General features: G+C 38.2%; 1 protein-coding gene across 5 annotated transcripts in view; it reads left to right on the top strand.

Moving 5' to 3' along the window:
- The window catches only part of NRG4 (neuregulin 4), a 77919-nt gene that overhangs the window by 34550 nt on the left and 18814 nt on the right, over positions 1-24555 (top strand). For all 5 annotated transcript variants that reach the window (XR_013395802.1, XM_077939978.1, XM_001104381.5 and 2 more), the window contains exons 4-5: positions 15970-16116; positions 21944-22023. Coding sequence is in view for 4 of the 5 variants with exons in the window: in XM_077939978.1 (XP_077796104.1) it covers positions 15970-16116; positions 21944-22023 (227 nt within the window). In the remaining variant the exon portion in view is untranslated. The remainder of the gene's footprint in view (positions 1-15969; positions 16117-21943; positions 22024-24555) is intronic.

Raw genomic sequence — 24555 nt, 5'->3', positions numbered from 1 at the left:
TGAGGTATCCAGCTCATCTCACTGGGACTGATTAGATGGTACAGCCCACAGAGGGTGAGCTGAAGTAGCGTGGGGCGTCACCTTACCCGGGAAGCACAAGGGGTCGGGGAATTCCCTCCCCTAACCAAGGGAAGCCCTGAGGGACTGTGAGGAATGGTGCATTCCGGCGCAGATACTATGCTTTTCCCACGGTCTTCGCAACCTGCAGACCAGAAGATTCCCTCGGGTGCCTGCACCACTAGGGCCCTGGATTTCAAGCACAAAACTGGGTGGCCATTTGGGCAGACACCGAGCTAGCTGCAGGAGTTTTTCATACCCCAGTGGCGCCTGGAACACCACTGAGAGAACCGTTCACTCCCCTGGAAAGGGGGCTGAAGCCAGGGAGCCAAGTGGTCTAGCTCAGTGGATTCTACCCCCACAGAGCCCAGCAAGCTAAGATCCACTGGCTGGAAATTCTCACTGCCAGCACAGCAGTCTGAAGTTGACCTGGAATGCTTGAGCTTGGTGGCGGGGAGGGGCACCTGGAGGCTTCAGTAGGCAGTTTTCCCCTCATAGTGTAAACAAAACTGCTGGGAAGTTTGGACAGGGCAGAGCCCACCACAGTGCTACAAAGCTGCTGTAGCCAAACTGCCTCTCTAGATTCCTCCTCTCTGGGCAGGGCATTTCTGAAAGAAAGGCAGCAGCCCCAGTCAGGGACTTACAGATAAAACTCCCATCTCCCTGGGACAGAGTACCTGGGGGAAGGAGCGGCTGTGGGCACAGCTTCAACAGACTTGAACGTTCCTGCCTGGTGGCTCTGAAGAGAGCAGGAGATCTCCTAGCACAGTGCTCGAGCTCTGCTAAGGGACAGACTGCCTCCTCAAGTGGGTCCCTGACCTCCCTGACCTCCATGCCTCCTGACTGGGAGACACCTCCTAGCAGGGGTCAACAGGTGTTCTCTCACCTCATACAGGAGAGCTCCGGCTGGCATCTGGCAGGTGCCCTTCTGGAGTGAAGCTTCTAGAGGAAGGAACAGGCAGCAATCTTTGCTGTTCTGCAGCCTCTGCTGGCAATACCCAGGCAAACAGGGTCTGGAGTGGACCTTCAGCAAACTCCAGCAGACCTGCAGCAGAGGGACCTGACTGTTAGAAGGAAAACTAACAGAAAGGAATAGCATCAGCAAAAAGGCTGTCCACAAAAAAAACCCCACCCAAAGGTCACCAGCATCAAAGATCAAAGGTAGATAAATCCATGAAGATGAGGAAAAACCGGTGCCAAAAGGCTGAAAATTCCAAAAACCAGAACTCCTCTTCTCCTCCAAAGGATCACAACTCCTCGCCAGCAAGGGAACAAAACTGGATGGGGAATGAGTTTGACAAACTGACAGAATTAGGCTTCAGAAGGTGGGTAATAGCAAACTCCTTCAAGCTAAATGAGCATATTCTAACACAATACAAGGAAGCTAAGAACCTTGAAAAAAGGTTAGAGGAATTGCTAACTAGAGGAACCAGTGTAGAGAAGAACATAAACGACCTGATGGAACCGAAAAACACAGCACGAGAACTTCGTGAAGTATACACAAGTGTCAACAGCTGAATCATTCAAGTGGAAGAAAGGATATCAGAGATTGAAGATCAATTGATTAAATAAAGCATGAAGACAAGATTAGAGAAAAAAAATGAAAAGGAACGAAGTATGGGACTATGTGAAAAGACCAAACATATGTTTGATTGGTGTATCTGAAAGTGACAGGGAGAATGGAACCAAACTGGAAAACACTCTTCAGAATATTATCCAGGAGGCCTTCCCCAACCTAGCAAGACAGGCCAACATTCAAACTCAGGAAATACAGAGAACACCACAAAGATACTCCTCAAGAAGAGCAACCCCAAGACATATCATCATCAGATTCACCAAGGCTGAAATGAAGGAAAGAATGTCAAGGGCAGCCAGAGAGAAAGGTCGGGTTACCTACCCACAAAGGGAAGCCCATCAGACTAACAGCAGATCTCTCTGCAGAAACCCTACAAGCCAGAAGAGAGTGGGGGCCAATATTCAACATTCTTAAAGAAAAGAATTTTCAACCCAGAATTTCATATCCAGCCAAACTAAGCTTCATAAGCAAAGGAGAAATAAAATCCTTTACAGACAAGCAAATGCTGAGAGATTTTGTCACCACCAGGCCTGCCTTACAAGAGCTCCTGAAGGAAGCACTAAACATGGAAAGGAAAAATTGGTACCAGCCACTGCAAAAACATACCAGATTGTAAAGACCATTGACACTATGAAGAAACTGCATCAATTAACAGGCAAAATAACCAGCTAGCATCATGATGACAGGATCAAATTCACACATAGCAATATTAGCCTCAAATGTAAATGGGCTAAATGCCCCAATTAAAAGACACAGACTGGCAAATTTGATAGAGTCAAGACTCATTGGTGTGCTGTATTCAGGAGACCCATCTCACATGCAAAGACACACGTAGGCTCAAAATAAAGGGATAGAGGAATATTTGCCAAGCAAATGGAAAGAAAAAAAGGGAAGGGGTTACAATCTTAGTCTCTAATAAAAGAGACTTTAAACCAACAAAGATCAAAAGAGACAAGGAAGGGTATTATATAATGGTAAACGAATCAATGCAACAAGAAGAGCCAACTATCCTAAATATGTATGCACCCAATAGAGGAGCACTCAGATTCATAAAGCAAGTTCTTAGAGACATACAAAAAGACTTAGACTCCCACATAATAATAGTGGGAGACTTTAACACCCTACTGTCAATATTAGATCAATGAGACAGAAAAGTAACAAGGATATTCAGGACTTGAACTAAGCTCTGGACCAAGCAGACCTAATAGACATCTACATAACTCTTCATCCCAAAGCAAAAGAATATACATTCTTCTCAGCACCACATCACACTTATTCTAGAATTGACCACATAATTGGAAATAAAACACTCCTCAGCAAATGCAAAAGAACGGAAATTATAACAGTCTCTCAGACCACAGTGCAACCAAATTAGAACTCAGGAATAAGAAACTCACTCAAAGCCACACAACTACATGGAAACTGAACAATCTGATCCTGAATGACTACTGGGCAGATAACAAATTAAGGCAGAAATAATGAAGTTCTTTGAAACCAATGAGAACAAAGACACAACGTACCAGAATCTCTGGGACACAGCTAAAACAGTGTTTAGAGGGAAATTTATAGCACTAAATGCACACAGAAGAAAGCATGAAAGATCTAAAATCGACACCCTCACATCACAATTAAAAGAACTAGGGAAGCAAGAGCAAACACATTCAAAAGCTAGCAGAAGACAAGAAATAACTAAGATCAGAGCAAAACGGAAAGAGATAGAGACACGAAAAATCCTTCAAAAACTCAGTGAATCCGGGAGCTGGCTTTTTGAAAAGATTAACAAAACAGACCACTAGCCAGACTAATAAAGAAGAAAGGAGAGAAGAATCAAATAGACACAATAAAAATGCTAAAGAGGATATCACCACTGATCCCACAGAAATACAAAGTACCATCGGAGAATACTATAAACACCTCTACAAATATGAACTAGAAAATCTAGAAGAAATGGATAAATTCCTGGACACATACCCCGTCCCAAGACTAAATCAGGAAGAAGTCGAATCCCTGAATAGACCAATAACAAGTTCTGAAATTGAGGCAGTAATTAATAGCCTACCAAGCAAAAAAAGCCCAGGACCAGATGAATTCACAGCCGAATTCTACCAGAGGTACCAAAAGGACCTGGTACCATTCCTTCTGAAACTATTCCAAACAATAGAAAAAGAGGTACTCCTCCTTAACTCATTTTATGAGGCCAGCATCATCCTGATACCAAAACCTGGCAGAGACACAACAAAAAAAGAAAATTTCAGGCCAGTATCCCTGATGAACATTGATATGAAAATCCTCAATAAAATACTAGCAAACTGAATCCAGCAGCACATCAAAAAGCTTATCCACCACGATCAAGTCAGCTTCATCCCTGGGATGCAAGGCTGGTTTAACATATGCAAATCAATACACATAATCCACCACATAAACAGAACCAATGACAAAAACCACATGATTATCTCAATAGATGCAGAAAAGGCCTTCAATAAAATTCACCACCCCTTCATGCTAAAAACTCTTAATAAACTAGGTATTGATGGAACATATCTCAAAATAGTAAGAGCTATTTATGACAAACCCACAGGCAATATCATACTGGATGGGAAAAAGCTGGAAGCATTCCCTTTGAAAACCGGCACAAGACAAGGATACCCTCTCTCACCACTCCTACTCAACATAGTATTGGAAGTTCTGGCCAGGGAAATCAGGCAAGAGAAAGAAATAAAGCGTATTCAAATAGGAAGAGAGGAAGTCAAATTGTTTCTGTTTGCATATGACATGATTGTATATTTAGAAAACCCTGTCATCTCAACCCAAAATCTCCTTAAGCTGAAAAGCAACTTCAGCAAAGTCTCAGGATACAAAATCAGTGTGCAAAATCACAAGCATTCCTATACACCAATAACAGAGAGCCAGATCATGAGTGAACTCCCATTCACAACTGCTACTAAGAAAATAAAATACCTAGGAATAAGACTTACAAGGGATATGAAGGACCTCTTCAAGGAGAACTACAAACCACTGCTCAAGGAAGTAAGAGAAGACACAAACAAATGGAAAAACATTCCATGCTCATGGATAGGAGAATCAATATCTTGAAAATGGCTATACTGCCCAAAGTAATTTAGAGATTCAATGCTATCCCCATCAAGCTACCATTGACTTTCTTCACATAATTAGAAAAAACTACTTTAAATTTCATATGGAAACAAAAAAGAGCCTGTATAGCCAAGACAGTCCTGGGCAAGAAGAACAAAGCTGAAGGCATCATGCTACCTGACTTCAAACTATACTACAAGGCTACAGTAACCAAAACAGCATGATACTGGTACCAAAACAAATACATAAACAAATGGAACAGAACAGAGGCCTGAGAAATTATACCACACATCTACCACCATCTGATCTTTGGCAAACCTGACAAAAAACAAACAATGGGGAAAGGATTCTCTACTTCATAAATCATGTAGGGAAAACTGGATAGCCATATGCAGAAAACTGAAACGGGACCCCTTCCTTACACCTTATACAAAAATTAACTCAAGATGGATTAAAGACTTAAAATTGTAAGACCTAAAACCTTAAAAATGCTAGAAGAAAACCTAGGCAATACCATTCAGGATGTAGGCTTGGGCAAAGACTTCATGACTAAAACATCAAAAGCAATGGCAACAAAAGCCAAAATTGACAAATGGGATCAATTAAACTAAAGAGCTTCTGCACAGCAAAAGAAACTATCATCAGAGTGAACAGGCAACCTACAGAATGGGAGAAAATTTTTGCAATCTATCCATCTGACAAAGGGCTAACATACAGAATCCACAAAGAACTTAAACAAATTTACAAGAAAAAAAACCAACAACCCCATCAAAAAGTGGGCAAAGGATATGAACAGACACTTCTCAAAAGAAGACATTTATTTGGCCAACAAACTTGAAAAAAGGCTCATCATCACTGGTCATTAGAGAAATGCAAATCAAAACCACAATGAGATACCATCTCACACCAGTTAGAATGACAATCATTAAAAAGTCAGGAAACAACAGATACTGGAGAAGATGTGGAGAAATAGGAATGCTTTTACACTATTGGTGGCAGTGTAAATTAGTTCAACCATTGTGGAAGACAGTGTGGGGATTCCTCAAGAATCTAGAACTAGAAATACCATTTGAGCCAGCAATCCCATTACTGGGTATATACTCAAAGGATTATAAATCATGCTACTATAAAGACACAGGCACACATATGTTTATTGTGGCACTGTTCATAATTTTACTGTTATTATGAACTTAGATTTTTAAAAAATGTTTCTTAGTTTTGGTGAGAAGAATTTGAGTTTAGCACATTTAAAGCATTAGAAGTCCAATTTCCTTTTTCTGGGAATTTTAAGAATATTCAAATTACATAAGAACTTATTTATCTCTATAAGTCAATAAGAACAGAGCTCCTTGAATTTAAAAGACATTATACTGTAATTAATAATATCCTCTGTAGATAGGATATTATACCTCACATAATGAGAGGGATAGGCCTTTCTGAATTTTGGACCTATAGAGACAGAGCTTACAGCTTCATGTGTACAAGTTTGGCACAAGTCAAGAGTAAACACAGAAACACAAAATCTCTCTGGCCCAAAATCAAAGAGGTATTCTCCTTCCCAGTGGGCATAACATATTTAATTGATTTGAGCTAAAAGAAAATAGACAATTTTTTTAAAAGTATAACCAGATTCTCTGTCATCTCCCACCCAATAGGGATAGATCTATATCACCTTCTACAAAGATCATGAGATGGTCAAACTATAAAAACTAAAACCCTTATTGTTTTTACAGTTAATAAGGAACTGATTAATGAGGGAACCAATAGATGTAAAAACTGGCTTAAAGGAGAATTCAAACCACACATATATGTACAGGTAATCAGACATGTTGAAATGAATTTACAAATAGATATGAAACTAGTCGGTATCCACAGGGCAATCTGTTGTATTATACCGGACAAAATTCATTTGCATTAGCATAAGTTTTCTACAATTTACAGAGTTGTAAAATAGCTCAAAGACAGTGAAAATCGCAGGTACTTATAGAATCAGATAACCCAGAAAGGTGCATTTGACAGGACACCTGGTCATCTTTTTCTGTTGTCTGCTTCAGTCTTTCTTTAGAGAACAATCCAGGAAGCAATCCTTGACTTCTTGGCCAGCTTAGACACAAGGTCAGCCAGGCCTAATCTTTTAACATTTCAGCTGGAACTTACGAGATTCTCAGAGCAAGCATGGGGGCAGGCAGTTTGTCTTCACCTATCCCTGCATCCCGAGCTAGATGAGGCCTTTTCTTGCTGTCTCACTTTCCTCCATGCATCTTGTGACCCATCCAGAGGATCACTTCAGAGCCAAACATTGCACAGTGTGGAGGTGAAACTCTGTGATGGGAGGAGGTTTAACTTGGTAAAGAATTACCATTGGAATAATTATCCAGAGTGACTTGGTAAGGTCTGGTTTCACCAGGGCCCTCCCTGAGGGTCATTCCCAACCAATACCTGCCCATACAGTCACAGGCTCAGACCTGGGACTGTCCCTGCTGCCTAGGCTGAGACCCAGCTCTGTCCCCTGTCTACAATAGTAGCAGCCCCAGCCTTCAACAGGTGGAATTATAATTTGTCAGGTGATAAAACAAAGACTGAAATCTATTTAAGAGAAGCAGTTTAAGAGTACAAACATATAATATATGAAGCGCTAGTTATATGAAAGTAAAATGATTAAGGTTGAGTTTCACTTATAATTTGAAAACCAACATTTATTGTGCTTCTACATTGGACGTGTTGTCTCAATTGTATTTTGGTCTCTCAGCAATTTTGCTGGAGCTTGCTATGTGTTTTACTAAACTCAGTTTTCAAAAGGAGTTGCCAGGATTTTATGAATTGTTTTATTAATCCCAGAAATTTTTAAGGCTTTCTTAAGATCAAATGGTTAAGATAGACTGGCTCTTGGCACCCTTATTAGATAAGACTTCTGCCTTTTCATCTGTAAATTTAGTAGAAGGTTGTAGTTCAAAGAACAAAGTTCAGAATGTCTCTGCGATATTAATTAGAACAAAGTCCTCTTTACTTTGACTTTTGGCACTATACCATATGCTTTTAAACATCAAGAATTAGATTGATCTTTAGAAACACCTTAAAGCATGGAAATAGCAGCCTTGAAGCTTATAATAAAAGAACAGTTTAAAATGCATGAAACAACTCTTCTGTTTAGCTATGCATTTTGTTAACACTTTTTATTTTAGTAACCTTACTTCTGATAAAGATTCTTCATTAGTGTTCTTGGCAGTAACAACTGATACATCTTTCTTGACCTCACCATGCTTAGAATGAAACTTAAAAAGAGTATAAATTTTATTTAACCCTCACATTTCGCCAGATCACTGTGCTTACAATAAGCACACATGGCAGGATATGGTGATGAAACTATGGGAACATACTTACCTTCTCTCTGAGGTCTACTTTTCTTTACCTGAGTTTGTCTTACTGATTTGTGTCACATATCCAAGAGTAGAAACTACCTTTCAGAACTAACTCAGGTTAGCTCATTGCTGTTCAAAGAAGCTGAAGGCTAATGAAAGGCAACGTATACTCTAAAGATTTTTCATTTCCTTCTTATACAATGAAGTTATACCAAATTATGCATTTGCTTCCAAATTTTGGTTATCCTTTTGATTACTGTCTTTATCATCCATTATTTTCTTTGGAAGGCAGCTGGCAAATACTCCATTATGTCATCAGTAAGAGTTCATTTTCTACATAGGAATACCATGCAGAGTAACAACTGTGACTTTTGCCCAGCTCTAATACTTAACTTCTTTTGTCAGGAAGTGAACTGATGCTGGCTTCTCTTTGTCTTATTCCAAGTTGGGGCATGAGATTTTCCCTGCATTAGAAGGTTGTTGAGACCTGAAGCCTGGGAAGGTAAGATGCCAGCATGAATACTGTCCGTTGAGAACTGTGGTTTAATTGAGTGTCTGGTGATTTAAGAGTGTAAGTCTTTCCAGCTGTTGCTGGTTTATGGTCCTGAACCCTTAAAGTTTTACCAAAACATGAACAGTGAAACACTTCTACAATGGAAAGGCCCATTAACATATTATTTATAATATTTAAACATAATTTTATGTTTATTGAAATTGTTACTTAAAATTTAAGAAAGGAAAAATTGACACATAACAATTTCTATGTATAGATACTTTGTATACACAAGTCTATATGTATCATAAAATGATAAACTAAGAAAAACATATATGTACTTTTTGTTTGTAGTTTTACTTTTTCTTCTGATTTTTTAATATAATAGACTTTTTATTTACTTATTTTTGTTTGTTTTGAGACAGGGATCTTGCTATGTTGCCCAGGCTGGTCTCAAACTCCTGGCCTCAAGCCAATTACCCACCTCAGCCTCCCATGTAACTGAGATTACACACTCAGCTGCACGCCAGTGTACCCAGCACTAGACTTTTTTTTTCTGAGATGGAGTCTTGCTCTGTTGCCAAGGCTGGAGTGCAGTGGCACAATCTTGGCTCACTGCAACTTCCGCCTCCCCGGTTCAAATGATTCTCCTGCCTCAGCCTCCTGAGTAGCTGGAATTACAGGCACCCACCACCATGTCCAGCTAATTTTTGTATTTTTAGTAGAGACGGGGTTTCACCATGTTGGCCAGGATGGTCTCGAACTCCTGACCTCATGTGATCTGCCCACCTCAGCCTCCCAAAGTGCTGGGATTACAGGTGTGAGCCACTGCACCCAGCCTTAGACTTTATTTTTTAGGTCAGTTTTAGATTTCCTCCCTGATCATTTTTTGAGGCCAGCAAAGTAAGGAGAGTAAAGACTTGAATCATATATTTTGTTAATATGGAGAAAAAAGACAACATTAAGCAAATCAATGAATTATAAAGTTTTGTCTCAGTACTTTCATGACTCAACCAGCATTCTATGGGTGTTTTCCCCAAAAAGTCTCCATTGGAGAAGACTAGCGAATGCACACACTCAGTAATGAGGGTCAGGCGTTTACACTACTGTTGCTTACTCTCACCATTTGTTCAACATGCTTCTTCATTCACTGTGCCTTAGCTAGTTTTAGTAAATAAAATGTTTCCAATTTTCAGTGACTTACTTAAGCTAAGAAATTATAGTCCTTCACAATGAAATTATAAACAATATCCTTCCTAGTGACAAATATGGATTATTCTCTATGAAAACTTATTTATACCCAACATGTAGTACATTTAGATACAATATGTAGTTCGTTAGATACAATATGTAGTTCATTTCAGCATATAGGTTATCTGGGTAACAGTCAATCTTAAAAGAATCAGATTTTGCGGCCAGGCATGATGGCTCACACCTCTAATGCCAGCACTTTGGGAGGCCGAGGCAGGCGAATCACTTGAGGTCAGGAGTTTGAGGCCAGCCTGGAAACATGGTGAAATCCTGTCTGTACTAAAAATACAAAAATTAGTTGGGTGTGGTGGTGCACACCTGTGGTCCCAGCTACTCAGGAAGCTGAAGCAGGAGAATCTCTTGAACTCAGAAGGCAGAGGTTGCTGTGAGCTGAGATCACACCATTTCACTCCAGCCTGAGCGACAAAAGCGAGACTCCATCTCAAAAAAAAAAAAAAAATCTAAGATTTTGTTTCATAACTGGACTTAAATTTACTAATACATTTGACGTACTAATAATTATCAGTTTTTAATGGTGCTAATGTCATATAAATGTGATGTTAAACAACAAAAATGTTGTGAGATTGAATGTTAGCTAAATATCTCTACATATTAAGAATCTAATAAAGGCTTTAATAAAGTTACATTTATAGCACTAGCTAATAAAAGATGCAAAAGTCAGAAGCTAGTCGTCTTCTCTCACTGTTTCTTGGCCTATAAAAATCTGGTAGGGGTTTCATAGGATTTTGGCTACATTTGTGTGTTGTTATATGGCTGTGGATTTTTTTTTTTTTGAGACGGAATCTCGCTTTGTCTCCAGGCTGGAGTGCAGTGGCATGATCTCAGCTCACTGCAACTTCCACCTCGCGGATTCAAGCAATTCCCTGCCTCAGCCTCCTGAGTAGGTGGGATTACAGGCGCCTGCCAACACACCTGGCAAATTTTTGTATTTTTAGTAGAGATGGAGTTTCACCATTTTGGCCAGGCTGGTCTTGAACTCCTGACCCTGTGATCTGCCCACCTTGGCCTCCCATGTTGCTGGAATTACTGGCGTGAGCCACCGCGCCCGGCTGACTTATTAAAGGGATCCAAGCCCGTGTTGTTTTATTGAACACGTCTAATAGTTTTATTTTTTATTTATTTTTTTCCATTTTTCGTAAGTTGCAAATTGAACTTTGATTGACACAGAGTGTCAAGTGGAAGCCAAATTTGACGTATGCCAATATTAGACTTTCTCTTTCCAGGATAGACCAGCCCAAGTGAAGTGGCACTGACATTGCATCTCCCTTTGGTTAGCGAAGTCTTTTATAATATTGTAAACATGGGTTTTTTTTTTTTCCTGAGAAATGATAGCACATTTATTGATCACCATGCTCTTAAGCTTTTCTAGTTATAATTTTTCTTAGGTATTTTATTCCTCGTAAACACACTTGTATAGTGTGTTTCAGTGTTCAAAGCACTTTCAGACATTCTTGCTTGATTCTGACACTAGCCTTAGGAAATAGTTAAAAGCACGTGATGTTATTTTGATTTTACAGAGTCTTAAGTGACTTGCCCAAGATCATATAGCCAACAAGCATGGAAATAGGGTGAAGACACCAGTTTTTCCATTTCACAGTCCAATAATCTTTCTTGGAGCTAAATGGTGCTGTTTGTTTACGTGACTAAAAACTGAGTTATTTTACTCATGTGAAAGGCCTCCTATGTTGTAACAGCTTCCTTCAGTGCCATAGAATCGAATGAATGTATTTCATGTCAATGTATTCAACGTAGCTTCTGTGTTTGGGAGCAGATAATTGGCGGTCTTCAGCCAGAAAACAAATTTGTGTAACTTGGATTCAGAATTCTGGAATTTCTCACCTACTGGAGTATTTGTACCTATTCCAGCATCCATCTTCAATTCCAGGAAAACATGGGTGATCCCTTATTGCTTAGTATTCACCTCATTAGATGGCACAACTGTTTGCTACTTGGCAGTCTGTGCAGAAGTAAGGTCCAGAAGTAATTTAGCAAGAGAGTTACTTACATAAAGACTGAGAGCTACGTAGTTCTGGGTAAATGCTGGTGCAACATGACCTCTTTGTGTTTTGTGTAAATGCTGTGCTAGTACTACCAGTTGTCTATATCCACTTAACCCACATTTACTTTTGAAGGAGTCGATTAATTCTCTTTGCCTCAAATTTGATAATTGTGTCATCACCGAAGTCATAACATTTTCATAAATGAGCTAGAGCTTTAAAAGTAGAATCCTTGTACACAGTCATTGGTAGGCAGTGTTTACTTTTTTGTTTGGTAAATATCTGAAATTTTAAAATTCATTTTTAGATTAGCCAATCCAGTTCCTGGATAGTAATGTAATATTTGAATTTGTCTTTGCCTTTCCCTAGGTTCTGGTTTGACCTAACAGTGATAAGATTGTTTATCCTTTGATTTGCTTAAAATTACCATCAGGTTTCTACTTTCCCACAAGAGCACGTGATTGCTTTATCCCAGCTGTAAGACAATAGAACAACCTAGTGTTGCTTGGTTTACTTTGTATGCCTTTTTCTATTTGCATAAACCCTGATCTGATTACAAACTTGTATTTACACCACTCCCTTGACTCCTTCCAACTCAAAGTATTTATTGTCCAGTTAAAACATTTATGGTTAGTCATATAAGCTGGCTTATCTTTTCTTCTTTGAATTACTTTTTTTTTTTTTTTTGAGATAGAATCTCGCCCTGTCGCCCAGGCAGGAGTGCAGTGGCGCAATCTCGGCTCACTGCAAGCTCCGCCTCCCAGGTTCACGCCATTCTCCTGGCCTCAGCCTGCAAGTAGCTGGGACTACAGGTACCTGCCACCATGCCTGGCTAATTTTTTTGTATTTTTAGTAAAGACGGGGTTTCACCGTGTTAGCTGGGATGGTCTTGATCTCTTGACCTCATGATCCGCCCGCCTTGGCCTCCCAAAGTGCTGGGATTACAGGCGTGAGGCACTGCGCCCGGCCTCTTTTTTCTTTCTTTTATTTTTATTTGAAATAGTATCTCACTCTGTTGTTCCAGCTGGAGTGCTGTGGTGCAATCATGGCTCACTACAGCCTTCACCTCAAGTGATTCTCCCACCTCAGCCTCTTGAGTAGCTGGGACTACAGGCGTGCGCCACCAGCCAGCTAATTTTTGTTATTTTTTGTAGAGATGGGGTCTCTACCATGTTGCCCAGGCTGGTCTCAAACTCCTGGGCTCAAGCCATCCTCCTGCCTCAGCCTCCCAAAGTGCTGGGATTATAGGCATGAGCCACTGTATCCGGCCTGAATTTCAATCTTACTTGAACAGCCTGAAGTAATGAGTAATGAGTTTATAGCTTTTAAAAGAGATCTTCCTTATCAAAAATAATTATACTATCTCATTTCAGGATTGCTTATCTATGGTTCTGGTTATTTTTTCGAGAATGGAAACTGAACCCCATCTTTAACATTATTTAAAAACTTGAGAGTTATTTTAAAAGCATGACAGGAATTGCTCTCATGGCTAAATTTTTTCCTTAAAAAACCTTTAGCAGTGACAAATAATTGTTGCCTACTTAATTCTATTTTAAAAAATAGAGGAATTATAGAAGGGTTTTATTTTATTTTTGTTATTTTCAAGATACTTTTGAAAACCGTTTAGCACCCAGTTTCTCTTACTGTGTGGAATGCTGCCCCTTTCCCTCTGTGTTTATTTTGTGATGGCACATGGATAGATTGTGATGGTGGTCTCTATGTGGACTTTCTACTGGTGCGTGTGTGTGTGTGTGTGTGTGTGTGTGTGTGTGTGTGTGTTCCATTTCCCTTTTGGGAAGCAGGAATTGGAGCTGGAAGAGAAACAAACAAATTATTTTCATCTAATCTTTTTTCTCCTCAGCTTAACTGACTTAAACTATGGAAAAATTGGTAATTTATATTTAAAATTTATAAATTGTAATTTCCACTATATATATTTTTATTTATATTTATATATAAATATATTTAAATGTATATTTAAATTAAATATTAAAATATATTTATATATAATATATTTAAATATTATACTTTTTTATTTTTTATATTTTATAAATATAAATTTATATTTATACTTATATAATATATTTAAATATATATTTATATAATTTTTAAAATATATATATATATTTTTTGAGACAGGGTCTTGCTCTGTCACCTAGGCTGGACTGCAGTGGCATGATCATAGCTCACTGCAACCTCAAACTCCTAGGCTTAAGCAATCTTCCCACCTCAGCCTGCAGAGTAGCTGGGACTACGGGTACCAACCATGCTTGGCTAATTTTTTTTTTTTTTTTTTGAGATGGAGTCTTGCTCTGTCACCAGGCTGGATGTGCAGTGGCACGATCTCGGTTCAAACAATTCTCCCAGGTTCAAACAATTCTCCTGCCTCAGCCTCCCGAGTAGCTGTGACTACAGGCGTGCACCACCATACCCAGATAATCTTTGTATTTTTAGTAAAGATGGGGTTTCACCATGTGCCAGGATGGTTTCAATCTTGACCTCGTGATCTGCTCACCTTGGCCTCCCAAAGTGCTGGGATTACAAGTGTGAGCCACCATGCCCAGCCTAATTTTTTAACTTTTTATAAAGACAGGATCTCACTGTATTGCCCAGATGGATCTTGAACTCCTGGCCCCAAGCGATCCTCTTTCCTCAGCTTCCCAAAGTGCTGGGAGTAAAGGTGTGAGTCACTGTGCCTGGCCCTCCAAAATATTTTTACTTTCATTTAAGTTTGCCACTGATATGCTATCCTTACTTTCCCTATGTCCCCTTAATCTTATCTTTATGGTAGTTTAAGAGAATCTAGACTGCTGCTTTGCTTAACTGATACCTCCCCTGGAAGCTATCACCAATCACATCACTGCCTCACATTGAGTAGGACTTGAAGTTCATGAAACATCTTTAATATGCTCATCTAACTCAAATTGATCCTTTGTGCTATATCTTGATATTCTTTTCTCTTATTTATTTGTATACTGCTTTATTAGACTATCACATTAGTTGTCAAAGCTAGTAGTTAATTCACATGTTGATTTTCTAGGCCTGTATCCTTATTAGTCTAAGGTGGAAGAAACAGAGATAAAATTTCTAAATACCTACCTAAACTGGAAAGGAATAAGGAAGAGAATTAATTTAGAAGAATCAACCTTTCTATTCTTGACAAAATCTGGTTAAAACAAACTGGTTTTATACACACATACACTTTTTTACACAGAATTATTGCTGAGTATAGTGTTGTCCAACTTGACTTCATAACTTTTTGGGTTGCTTTATAAATATTCGTTAATATTAAAGTGTTTTTTATTTTAAATGCTACTATGTTGAAATTGATCTGGTGCCAAACAGTGTCATTCTTGTTAATTTATATCAATCTCTGTTTTATAATCCTTTGAACATATTAACAAGGAAAAAGGAATGATTGGTAATACCAAATATTATGGTTCTTTGTTATATAGTTTTAGAGAGCTACAGGTAATTGGCTATAAAATATTTGGTTGGCAGTGGAGAATATTTTTAAAATTCTATAAAAAAAAGTAATAAGGAGTAGAACTACCAGATATTCAAATATATTATAAAGTAATAGTATTGAAACAGTGTGGCAAAGGCCTCAGATTAGATGGTATAGATCACTGAAGAATAGAAATAAATGCTGTTATTTATGTAAATCTGACATATGTTAAAGGAGGCACTGTTAAACAGTGGGTCATGGATTGATTATTTAATAAATGGGGTTGGAATAATCAGTTAGCAGTTTTAAGGAAAAATGCATTTAGATCATTATACCAGATACAACAAAAAGTAAATTTTTGATAAAGTATGGACATTTATATGATTGAAAATCTAGAAGATAAAAACACTGCATACTCTGTAATTCTCTGGAGTTCCTAAGCAATTGGAAAACTGGAAAAAGAAGATAGTAAAAATTTGTTTTATTATAACAAATTTGCATTTGTTTTGTTGTAACTGTAGATCTGTGAGTATTATAGGAAAACCTGTCTATTCCACGTTCACAATCTGAAAATTAGTCTCCTTTTTTCTTCACGTCATCTGGAAACTGTTTTTCTTCCAAACTAGCTAATGAAACACAGAATGCAATTCTTTATCTAAAATTGTATTCTGTAGGTGTATTGAAAACTATACAGGAGCTCGTTGTGAAGAGGTTTTTCTCCCAAGCTCCAGCATCCAAACTAAAAATAACCTGTTTGAAGCTTTCATGGCGTTGGCAGTCCTAATAACACTTATCATTGGAGCCTTCTACTTCCTTTGCAGGTAAGCAAAATAGAAACATGCTTTTGAGAAAACTAATGCATAAAGTAGTTATTCCACTAAATAATTAATATGCCCTTAGTTCTCGATATTTTTCCAGATACTGCATTATGTTTAGTTATCTCTTTAATACAGTTTTTGTTATTCATGTCATTTTTGAAAGGATCTTAATAAGCAGTCTCAATTTATTCTTTGTTACTGTTGTCAATATTTACCTTGACTTATCTAAACTATTAAGGTAGACCCATACTCACTATAGCAAATATGCCAGAAGTACCTGAATATTTGGGTTAGGTGTATTTAAAGTAAATTTTGTATGTGAAAGAAAAGGAACAACTTATGCAATACTGTACATGTAAGCTTAAGACATATGGTTAATATGCAGGGTCAGCTACTTAGTGCCCACTATGTGCTAGGCATAAAGAATACAATAGTGAACAAAATAGACATGTTTCCTAACTTCAGAGATATTTAAATCAATTTGGAGAGACAGACAAAAAGGCAATTAATTTGGGGAAACTGGTAATTCACAAGAGAGACAAAAGAAAAAACTACTTGCATGAAGCAATTATATGCACTGAAGATTACTTTCATTCATTTGTTTTGATTTTCAATTGTTTTTGAAATTTTGTAAAAGTAAGTAAACATAGAATTTAGTAAGTCCAGGAGTTATCTGGCATAACTGTCATCATTAATTTTATTAAACTCACACTGAATTCTATCATAGATACTTGTGAAAATGGAGCTGAAGGTAATCATAAAAGAGAGACAAGTGAGCTTGAGAAGTTTGTATGCTAAGAAAGGTAACATGTAGGTAAAATAGTATCTTGTTAGATCCTGATTTCTTAACTACTTTACATCAAGGAATAATTAAAAATTGGAGGAAATCAGCTTTTTAAAAATATGTGGTATTAAATAGTTTATTCCAAAACATATCATTTAAGCAATCTGGTAGATTTTATTTCTCATAATTTTAGCATCTAACTACTTCAGATACAAAAGTTTAAATATAAGCCCATTGTATCAGATTGCATTTCTGAGGGATGGCCATAGGATATCTCTCATTCCCACATACTCTTCTGTAGTGTGACCTTGCCACTCATCCTTCAAGAGGTAGAGTCTATTGCTATAGATTCCTTGAATCTACGCAGGCACTATGACTGCCTTAATCATAGAATACTTGGGATGCTGCCTCATAGAATCAGCCGCCATGTTGTAAGAAGCCTAAACAGTAGGAAGAACTAGCCCCAGCTGAACTTCCAGCCAACAGTCAGCCTCAACTGCCCACCATTTTAATGAGCCATCCCAGACATTCAGCTCATTCGAACCTTTGACTCCTGACTTAGCTGCCAGTTTACTGCAACTACACAGAGACCCCAAGCAAAAGATGCCCAGCTGTCAACCCACAGAATCATGAGACAAAGTTTTTTTATCCCCCAAGTTTGGGGTGGTATGTTATGCATAAGTAGATAACCAGAATACCCATCTTTGGAATTAGGTTTATGCTTGACTTTAAATGTATCTATGTTTGGAAAGCTGAATAATGATCTATTCTATTCCTCTAAACATTTTGTCAGTCAAATATGGTAAGGGGAAGACCAATACCTACTTCCCTCATTAATCACTCTGGTGCCAGTTTGGAGATATAGTTTCCATCTGTTATTGATTGGATAATGAATTCTGTTTAATTCATTATCATTAATACGTCAGGATAGTCTAGGTTTGGCTGCAGTAACTACCAACCCTAATAGTTTAGTGGCTTAATAAACAGAAGATTATTTCTCACTTATTATAGGTAATTAGTATGGATTGGCAAGCAGGGCTTTGCTAATGATAGTCACTTAAGGACTCAAACTGTTGGAGCAAACACCATCTTGAGTGCTGCTGGTTGTCATAACAGAGGGAAAAGAAAGCTCTGGAAGTTCTCACACTTAAATTGAAATGATCTGTCCCAGAAGTGACACACATCACTACTGACATAACTCACTAGCCAGAAGGAGTTTCATGGTCCTCCTCAATTATAAGAGGTGGCTGGACATGGTAGCTCATGCCTGTATTCCCAAATGAGAGGATTGCTTGAGCCCAGGAGTTTGAGACCAGCCTGGGCAAGATTGCAAGACCCTGTCTCTACAAAATGAAAAATAAAAAATATTAGCAGGGCATGGTGGTACACATCTGTATTCCCAGCTACTCAGGAAATGGAAGCAGGAGGATCCCGCAAGCCCAGGAGTTTGAGATGCAGTGAGCTGTGATTATGCCATTGCACTCCAACCTGGAAAAGAGAACAAGACCCCCGTCTCTTATTTTATATGGATAGATTAAATAGATAATATTTATTTGTATGTTTATATATTTATATTATTTACATATATGTAAAATAAGAGACGTATAATATATCCAAGTGTCAGGAAATGCAATTCAACCATATGACCATAAGGTTAAGAGACAGAAATACATATCTAACATAGTGACCAAAAGATTTATAAGAATATCTACTATTCCACTGGGAATTGTGAAGAGTGATTTGTGTGATATTAAATCCATAGGATTTGGGCCAGGTGCTGTGGCTCATGCCTGTAATCCTGCCAAGGTGGGAGGACTACTTGAGACCAGGAGTTTAACACCAGCCTGGACAACATAGTGAGACCCCGTGTGTACAAAACAAAAAATTTTTTTTTTAATTATCCAGGTGTGGTAACACATGCATGTAGTCCTAGCTGCTTGGGAGGCTGAGATGGAAAGATCACTTGAGCCCAGGAATGAGAGGCTGCAGTAAGCCATGACTGCACTACTGCACTCCTGCCTGGGTGTGAGAGCAAGATCCTGTCTCTTAACAAGATAAATAAATAAACAAATTAATGGAACTTTAATATTGTTGTGGTTGCCCCCAAATGAAATTCCTTTGCTAACCCATTGAGTTTGTGAAGGGCATAGTATATTGTACCCTACAGGTGTTCAATGCCCCAGAGCAGCAAAGTTTCAGAAAGGAGTCCTTCTAAGCCATAGCTGCTCTGCAGACTTGAGCCAGAACTTGGAAATATTTCTAGTCTGAAGTACCCTGTCGCAGGCTAAATAATACCTTTTGAGTGAAAGTATAGGTATAATAGAAGCAAAAGAGTATATATATAAGAACAAGAGGTGGTGTTGAATACAAGAGAAAAGAAACCTCCAATCACAAACATTATATGGGTCTCCATCCTGAATTCACACTATCTGAATGTCTTGGGGTAAAAAGTTAAGAATATAAAATAGTCTAGGCTGGTAATGTCATCAGATGGTTGGCAGAAACAAATACAAATCAATTCTTGAAGAGCCTACTTTTATCCTTTAGCTTAAAAAGCATCTCACAGTATGAAAAGATTACCAAAAGTAGAATAAAAGAGGCACAATTTATTAAAACTAGCAGAAACAATAGGTAGTAGGGTAAGATATTCAGAAATCTGTATTTATTGGAAGAATCAGACACATGCTATAAAATAAGTATGTTTAATATGTATCAAAAAATAAGTGAGAGGTGGCCGAGCACGGTGGCTCATGTCTGTAATCCCAGCACTTTAGGAAGCCGAGGTGGGTGGATCGCGAGGTCAGGAAATTGAGACCATCCTGGCTAACACGGTGAAACACCGTCTCTACTAAAACAAAAAATTAGCCGAGTGTGGTGGCGGGCGCCTGTAGTCCCAGCTGCTCGGGAGGCTGAGGCAGGAGAATGGCATGAACCCAGGAGGCGGAGCTTGCAGTGAGCTGCACTCCAGTCTGGGCGAGAGAGCAAGACTCCGTCTCAAAAAAAATAAAAAAGGAAAATAAAATAAAATAAGTGAGGGCTTAGAAATAAGCAAATTTGGCAAAGATCAAAGCAGATCTCCAATGAATGAAATGTAATTTTTAAAAATTCAGTACATATCTTAGTTCAATAAATTTTTTAAATTTAGTATATGTCTTTAAACAGCAGTTTAAACACAATAAATTTATTAATGAATTGGAAAATAGATAGGAAAAAATTACCCAGAGGGTAATCCTAAGAGAAAAAGAAATGGAAAATATTGAAGAGAAGTCAAGAAGCGTGGTGACCAGAGTGTGTGCCTACCTTATGTTTAATTGGAATTCCAGAAGAAAAGAGAGACTGGGGCAGAGGCAGTGTTTGAAAAAGTAATGGCAGAGACCTTTTCAGAACTGATGAAAGTTACCCACAGATGTTAGAAGCCCAACAAATCTAAAACAGGATAAATAAAAATAAATTTACATATGAGTGCAACATAGTGGAATTGTAGAACACCAGTTCTAAAGGTGACATCACAAAAGCAGAAAAGAATGGCAGATTATCGTCAAAGATGCAACAATTAAACCAACAGCTGACTTCTCAGTTGGAAAGAAGCAAAACTAGAAGACAGAGCAGTGATATTTTCAATATGCTGAGAGAAAGCAGTTAACCCCAAATTTCTGTGGCAGTGAAAACATCTCTCAGGGAATGAGGGTAAGATGAAGATAACTTTTAATCAAACTTTGAGAGAGTTATCCCTCAGTAAACCTTCTGCCTGAAGGATATATGTCAGGGAAAAGGAAGTTGATCCTATATGGCATGTGTGAAATGCAAGAAAGAACAGAGAAAGCTATTAATATGTGAATATCAAAACAAATATTGTATAAATTATAACAATAATATTATCCTATGTATTTTTTTTAAAGGAATTAAAACACATGATAGCAAATAAGTTGAAAGGATTGTAATTGAAGTGTACTAAGGTCTTTGTATGGGGGGGAGGATAAATATATAAGTTAATTTTGATCTTGATATTTTAAGATGAATATTAAAATGTCTAGGGTAACACATAATAGAAAATCAAAGTGTATAATTTCCAAATTAGCAGAAGGACAAAAATGGAATTAAAAATAACCAGTTAGTTAAAAATAAATTAAAAAAAAGAAAGCTAGAAAACAGGATAAATAGAAAGCGTTACATAAGATCTAGGCTGTTCTGTAGTGACCATGTGAACTTGGAAATGCGCTTTCAAGAATGAAATTGTTTTCTGTAATAGTTTTTGGTCCATTAGTGGTTGAAATTGCTTTAAACTGAGGGCCTTTTGAACTTTAGTAACTAATTAGTGCCATCATTGAATGAGGTCCAAAATGATACCCCACTAATGCTAAAATCTGGGCTAGAATCAATAGTGTCTCAGGAATAGGAGCAAGTTTGCTTTTAGAAAATACACATCATTTTGCAATGGTAAAAGCAGTTTTGAATTCATTTTCATTAATGTAAGCTAAAACTGCATATAGACATATTGAAAAAAATGAAATCAACTGTACATTCCAAAATCTATCATGATTACATAAATTACAACCTATATTAGTTGATCAAATGACTGAAAAACCTGATGTACTGTTACCTCAAAAATGTCCAAAATTACTTTTTAAAATGCCATTACTAGAATAGTTGACTAAAGCTACTCCATGTCACATAAGGGTCCCAACTGATAATGAAAGCTAACCTCTTTAAAAAGGGCACAAAAATTGCACTAAGATACAGCAGCTTTGCTGTTGTCTTAAAGGAAAAAGACCAGGCGGCATCATCAGCATCTGAATGATGACCTACATGCACTAATGGATGTGTTAAATAGTGGGAACAGTTTTAAAGCACCACTGACAATTTCAGGTAGTTGTGGAAAGAAAATAAACCATCAAATAGTCAAGTTTGTACTTTCATTTGAATGCCATGTGTTGTAAAAAGGGGGAAGAAGGGAAAATAAAAAAAACAACCTTCTTTCTAGGTTTTCTGACATGTTTTCCTATTACTCATTTTCCATTTTTATGTTTCTCTCCTCTCAAGTGTCAGGAAGGGCCACTTTCAGAGAGCCAGTTCAGTCCAGTATGATGTCAGCCTGGTAGAGACGAGCAGTACCAGTGCCCACCACAGTGAGTAAACTCAAAACAAATGCTTATTTTAAAACCCTAGACGAGACTGTTGTTGTTAGATATAGGGATTTGTATTTAGATCTATCCAGAAAAAAAAGCCTGAGCCTAAATTTTTCTATGGGTTTTTTTTGTTTTGTTTTTTGTTTTTGTTTTGTTTTGTTTTTTTGGCCAGGTACCCTTTTTTACATAAAAATGAATTTATTATCAGTATGACACAAATCACATTTTTTTCCCAAAGAAAACAATGTTATCTCAATATATTAAATTCTGGTGTTAGCTCTAATGTGCTACACAGATATAAGGGACCGGTTTCTCAGAAATATTTTGAAATGAGCTAGCATATGGGGAGGAAGAAGAGTTTTGCCTGTAGAGATCAGCAAATCTTTGGGTAACTTGTAGACAAATTGATGTTTTAAAATTGTCTTGAGACTTCTGGCCAAGATGGAGTAACAGGCACTGGATTTATTTCCTTCTACTTAAAACAACAAAAAATGGACAAAATATATGAAGCATTAAAATTTATGAAGACAGCTGGGCGCGGTGGCTCATGCCTGTAATCCCAGCACTTTGGGAGGCCGAGGTGGGTGGATCATGAGGTCAGGAAATCGAGACCATCCTGGCCAACATGGTGAAACCCCGTCTCTACTAAAAATACAAAAAAATTAGCCGGGCGTCGTGGTGGCGGGCACCTGTAGTCCCAGCTGCTCGGGAGGCTGAGGCAGGAGAATGGTGTGAACCTGGGAGGCGGAGCTCATAGTGAGCCGAGATCACGACAACTGCACTCCAGCCTGGGCAACAGAGTGAGACTCCGTCTCAAAAAAAAAAAAAAAAAATTATGAAGACATTGCTATCAGTCATCAAAGGAACCATGAACCCTGAGAGATGGGAAATAGACTAGGTGAGCCAATGATTGCCTTAGATTACTGCCTGGAGAGAATTTCCAGGCTTTTGTGCAAGGTTGGGGACCCCAGGCTGAGTTTGGCAGACTCCGAGTTGAGATGATGGAGCTAAGAGTCCAAAAAGATCAAGGTGACTATATTGTGCTGAGGAGAGTCCTAGAAAAAAGAGAGCTGTATGAAGAGAGAACTCCAGAGATCTTCAAGTATTCAACTGAGTACTAATCAGGGCATGTGTGGAAGGAAAATACTTGAGGTTGTAGAAAAAATCACCTGAAGGATTAGAGGTACCCAGTATTCACACAGGGCCAGGAAAAGTGTCCGTTCCCACTGAGACTGAAAATCTCATTATTCACGTGGCACTGGGTAGAGTACACAGACAGGTGTTTCCCTGATAGTGGGGAATAACTAGCCCTAGATTAAGCACTGCTCCAGTCCTGTCTAATAAATTGTAAAAGCCTGAGCTGAGAGAATCAAATTGTTTCCAAATAACTATATCCTAGATCAAAGCTCAACAATGCTGAAAACATCTAGTACCCAACAGGTGAAATTAATAATGTTTCACATCCAATAAAATTACCAACCTCCAAAGAGGCAGCAAATGTGCTCAAAATGAGAAATATTAAGAAACTGAAAGCTGGGCATGGTGGCTCATACCTGTAATCCCAGCACTTTGGGAGGCCGAGGCAGGTGGATCACTTGAGGTCAGGAGTTCGAGACCAGCCTGGCCAACATGGTGAAACCCCATCTCTACTAAAATACAAAAAAAAAAAAAGGCAGTGATGGGCACCTATAATCCCAGCTACTCGGGAGGCTGAGGCAGGAGAATCGCTTGAACCAAGGAAGTGGAGGTTGAAGTGAGCCGAGATTGTACCATTGCACTCCAGTCTGGGCGACAGAGCAAGATTCTGTCTCAAAAAAGAAAGAAAGAAAGAGAGAAAGAGAGAAAGAAAGTGAGAGAGAGAGAGAGGGAGAGAGAGAGGGAGGGAGGAAGGAAGGAAAGAAATTGAAATTGAAACAGATGTTAGAAATCCCAGGTAAGCATAGTTATTATAAATGTGTTACATAGATTCAAAAGTTAAGTAGAAACATAGAATATATATTTTTTAAAGGACCCAAACTGAACTTCCAGAGATGAAAACTAGTGTCTGAGATAAAAAACAAAACAAAACAAAAACTGGATGGTATTAACAGCAGATTACACACAATAGAAAATATTGGTGAACTTGAAGATATAGCAATAGAAACTAAGAAAAAAAGAAATGCAGAAAGAAAAATTTTTAAATGAAAAGAGCATCAGTGAGCTGTGCGACAACTGCAGGTGGCATAATGTTGAGTCCCTGAAGGAGATAAGAGAGAAGAGGGAACAGAAAAAATATCTGAAGAAATAAGAGTCAAAAATTTTTCCAGATTTAATAAAAATGATCAATTCACCCATATAAAAAGTTCAACAAAGGCCGGGCACTCTGGCTCACACCGGTAATCCCAGCATTTTGGGAGGCTGAGGCAGGAGGATCACTTGAATTGAAGAGTTTGAGACCAGCCTGGGAAACATAGTGAGACCTCATCTCTACAAAAAAGAAACAAAATTAGCTGGGCATGATGGTGCATATCTGTAGTCCCAGCTACTTGGGAG

Source organism: Macaca mulatta, chromosome 7, assembly GCF_049350105.2.
Source record: "Macaca mulatta isolate MMU2019108-1 chromosome 7, T2T-MMU8v2.0, whole genome shotgun sequence".
Taxonomy (NCBI): domain Eukaryota; kingdom Metazoa; phylum Chordata; class Mammalia; order Primates; family Cercopithecidae; genus Macaca; species Macaca mulatta.
The sequence above is the reverse complement of the archived record's forward strand: the minus strand, read 5'-3'. Positions and strand labels throughout refer to the sequence as shown.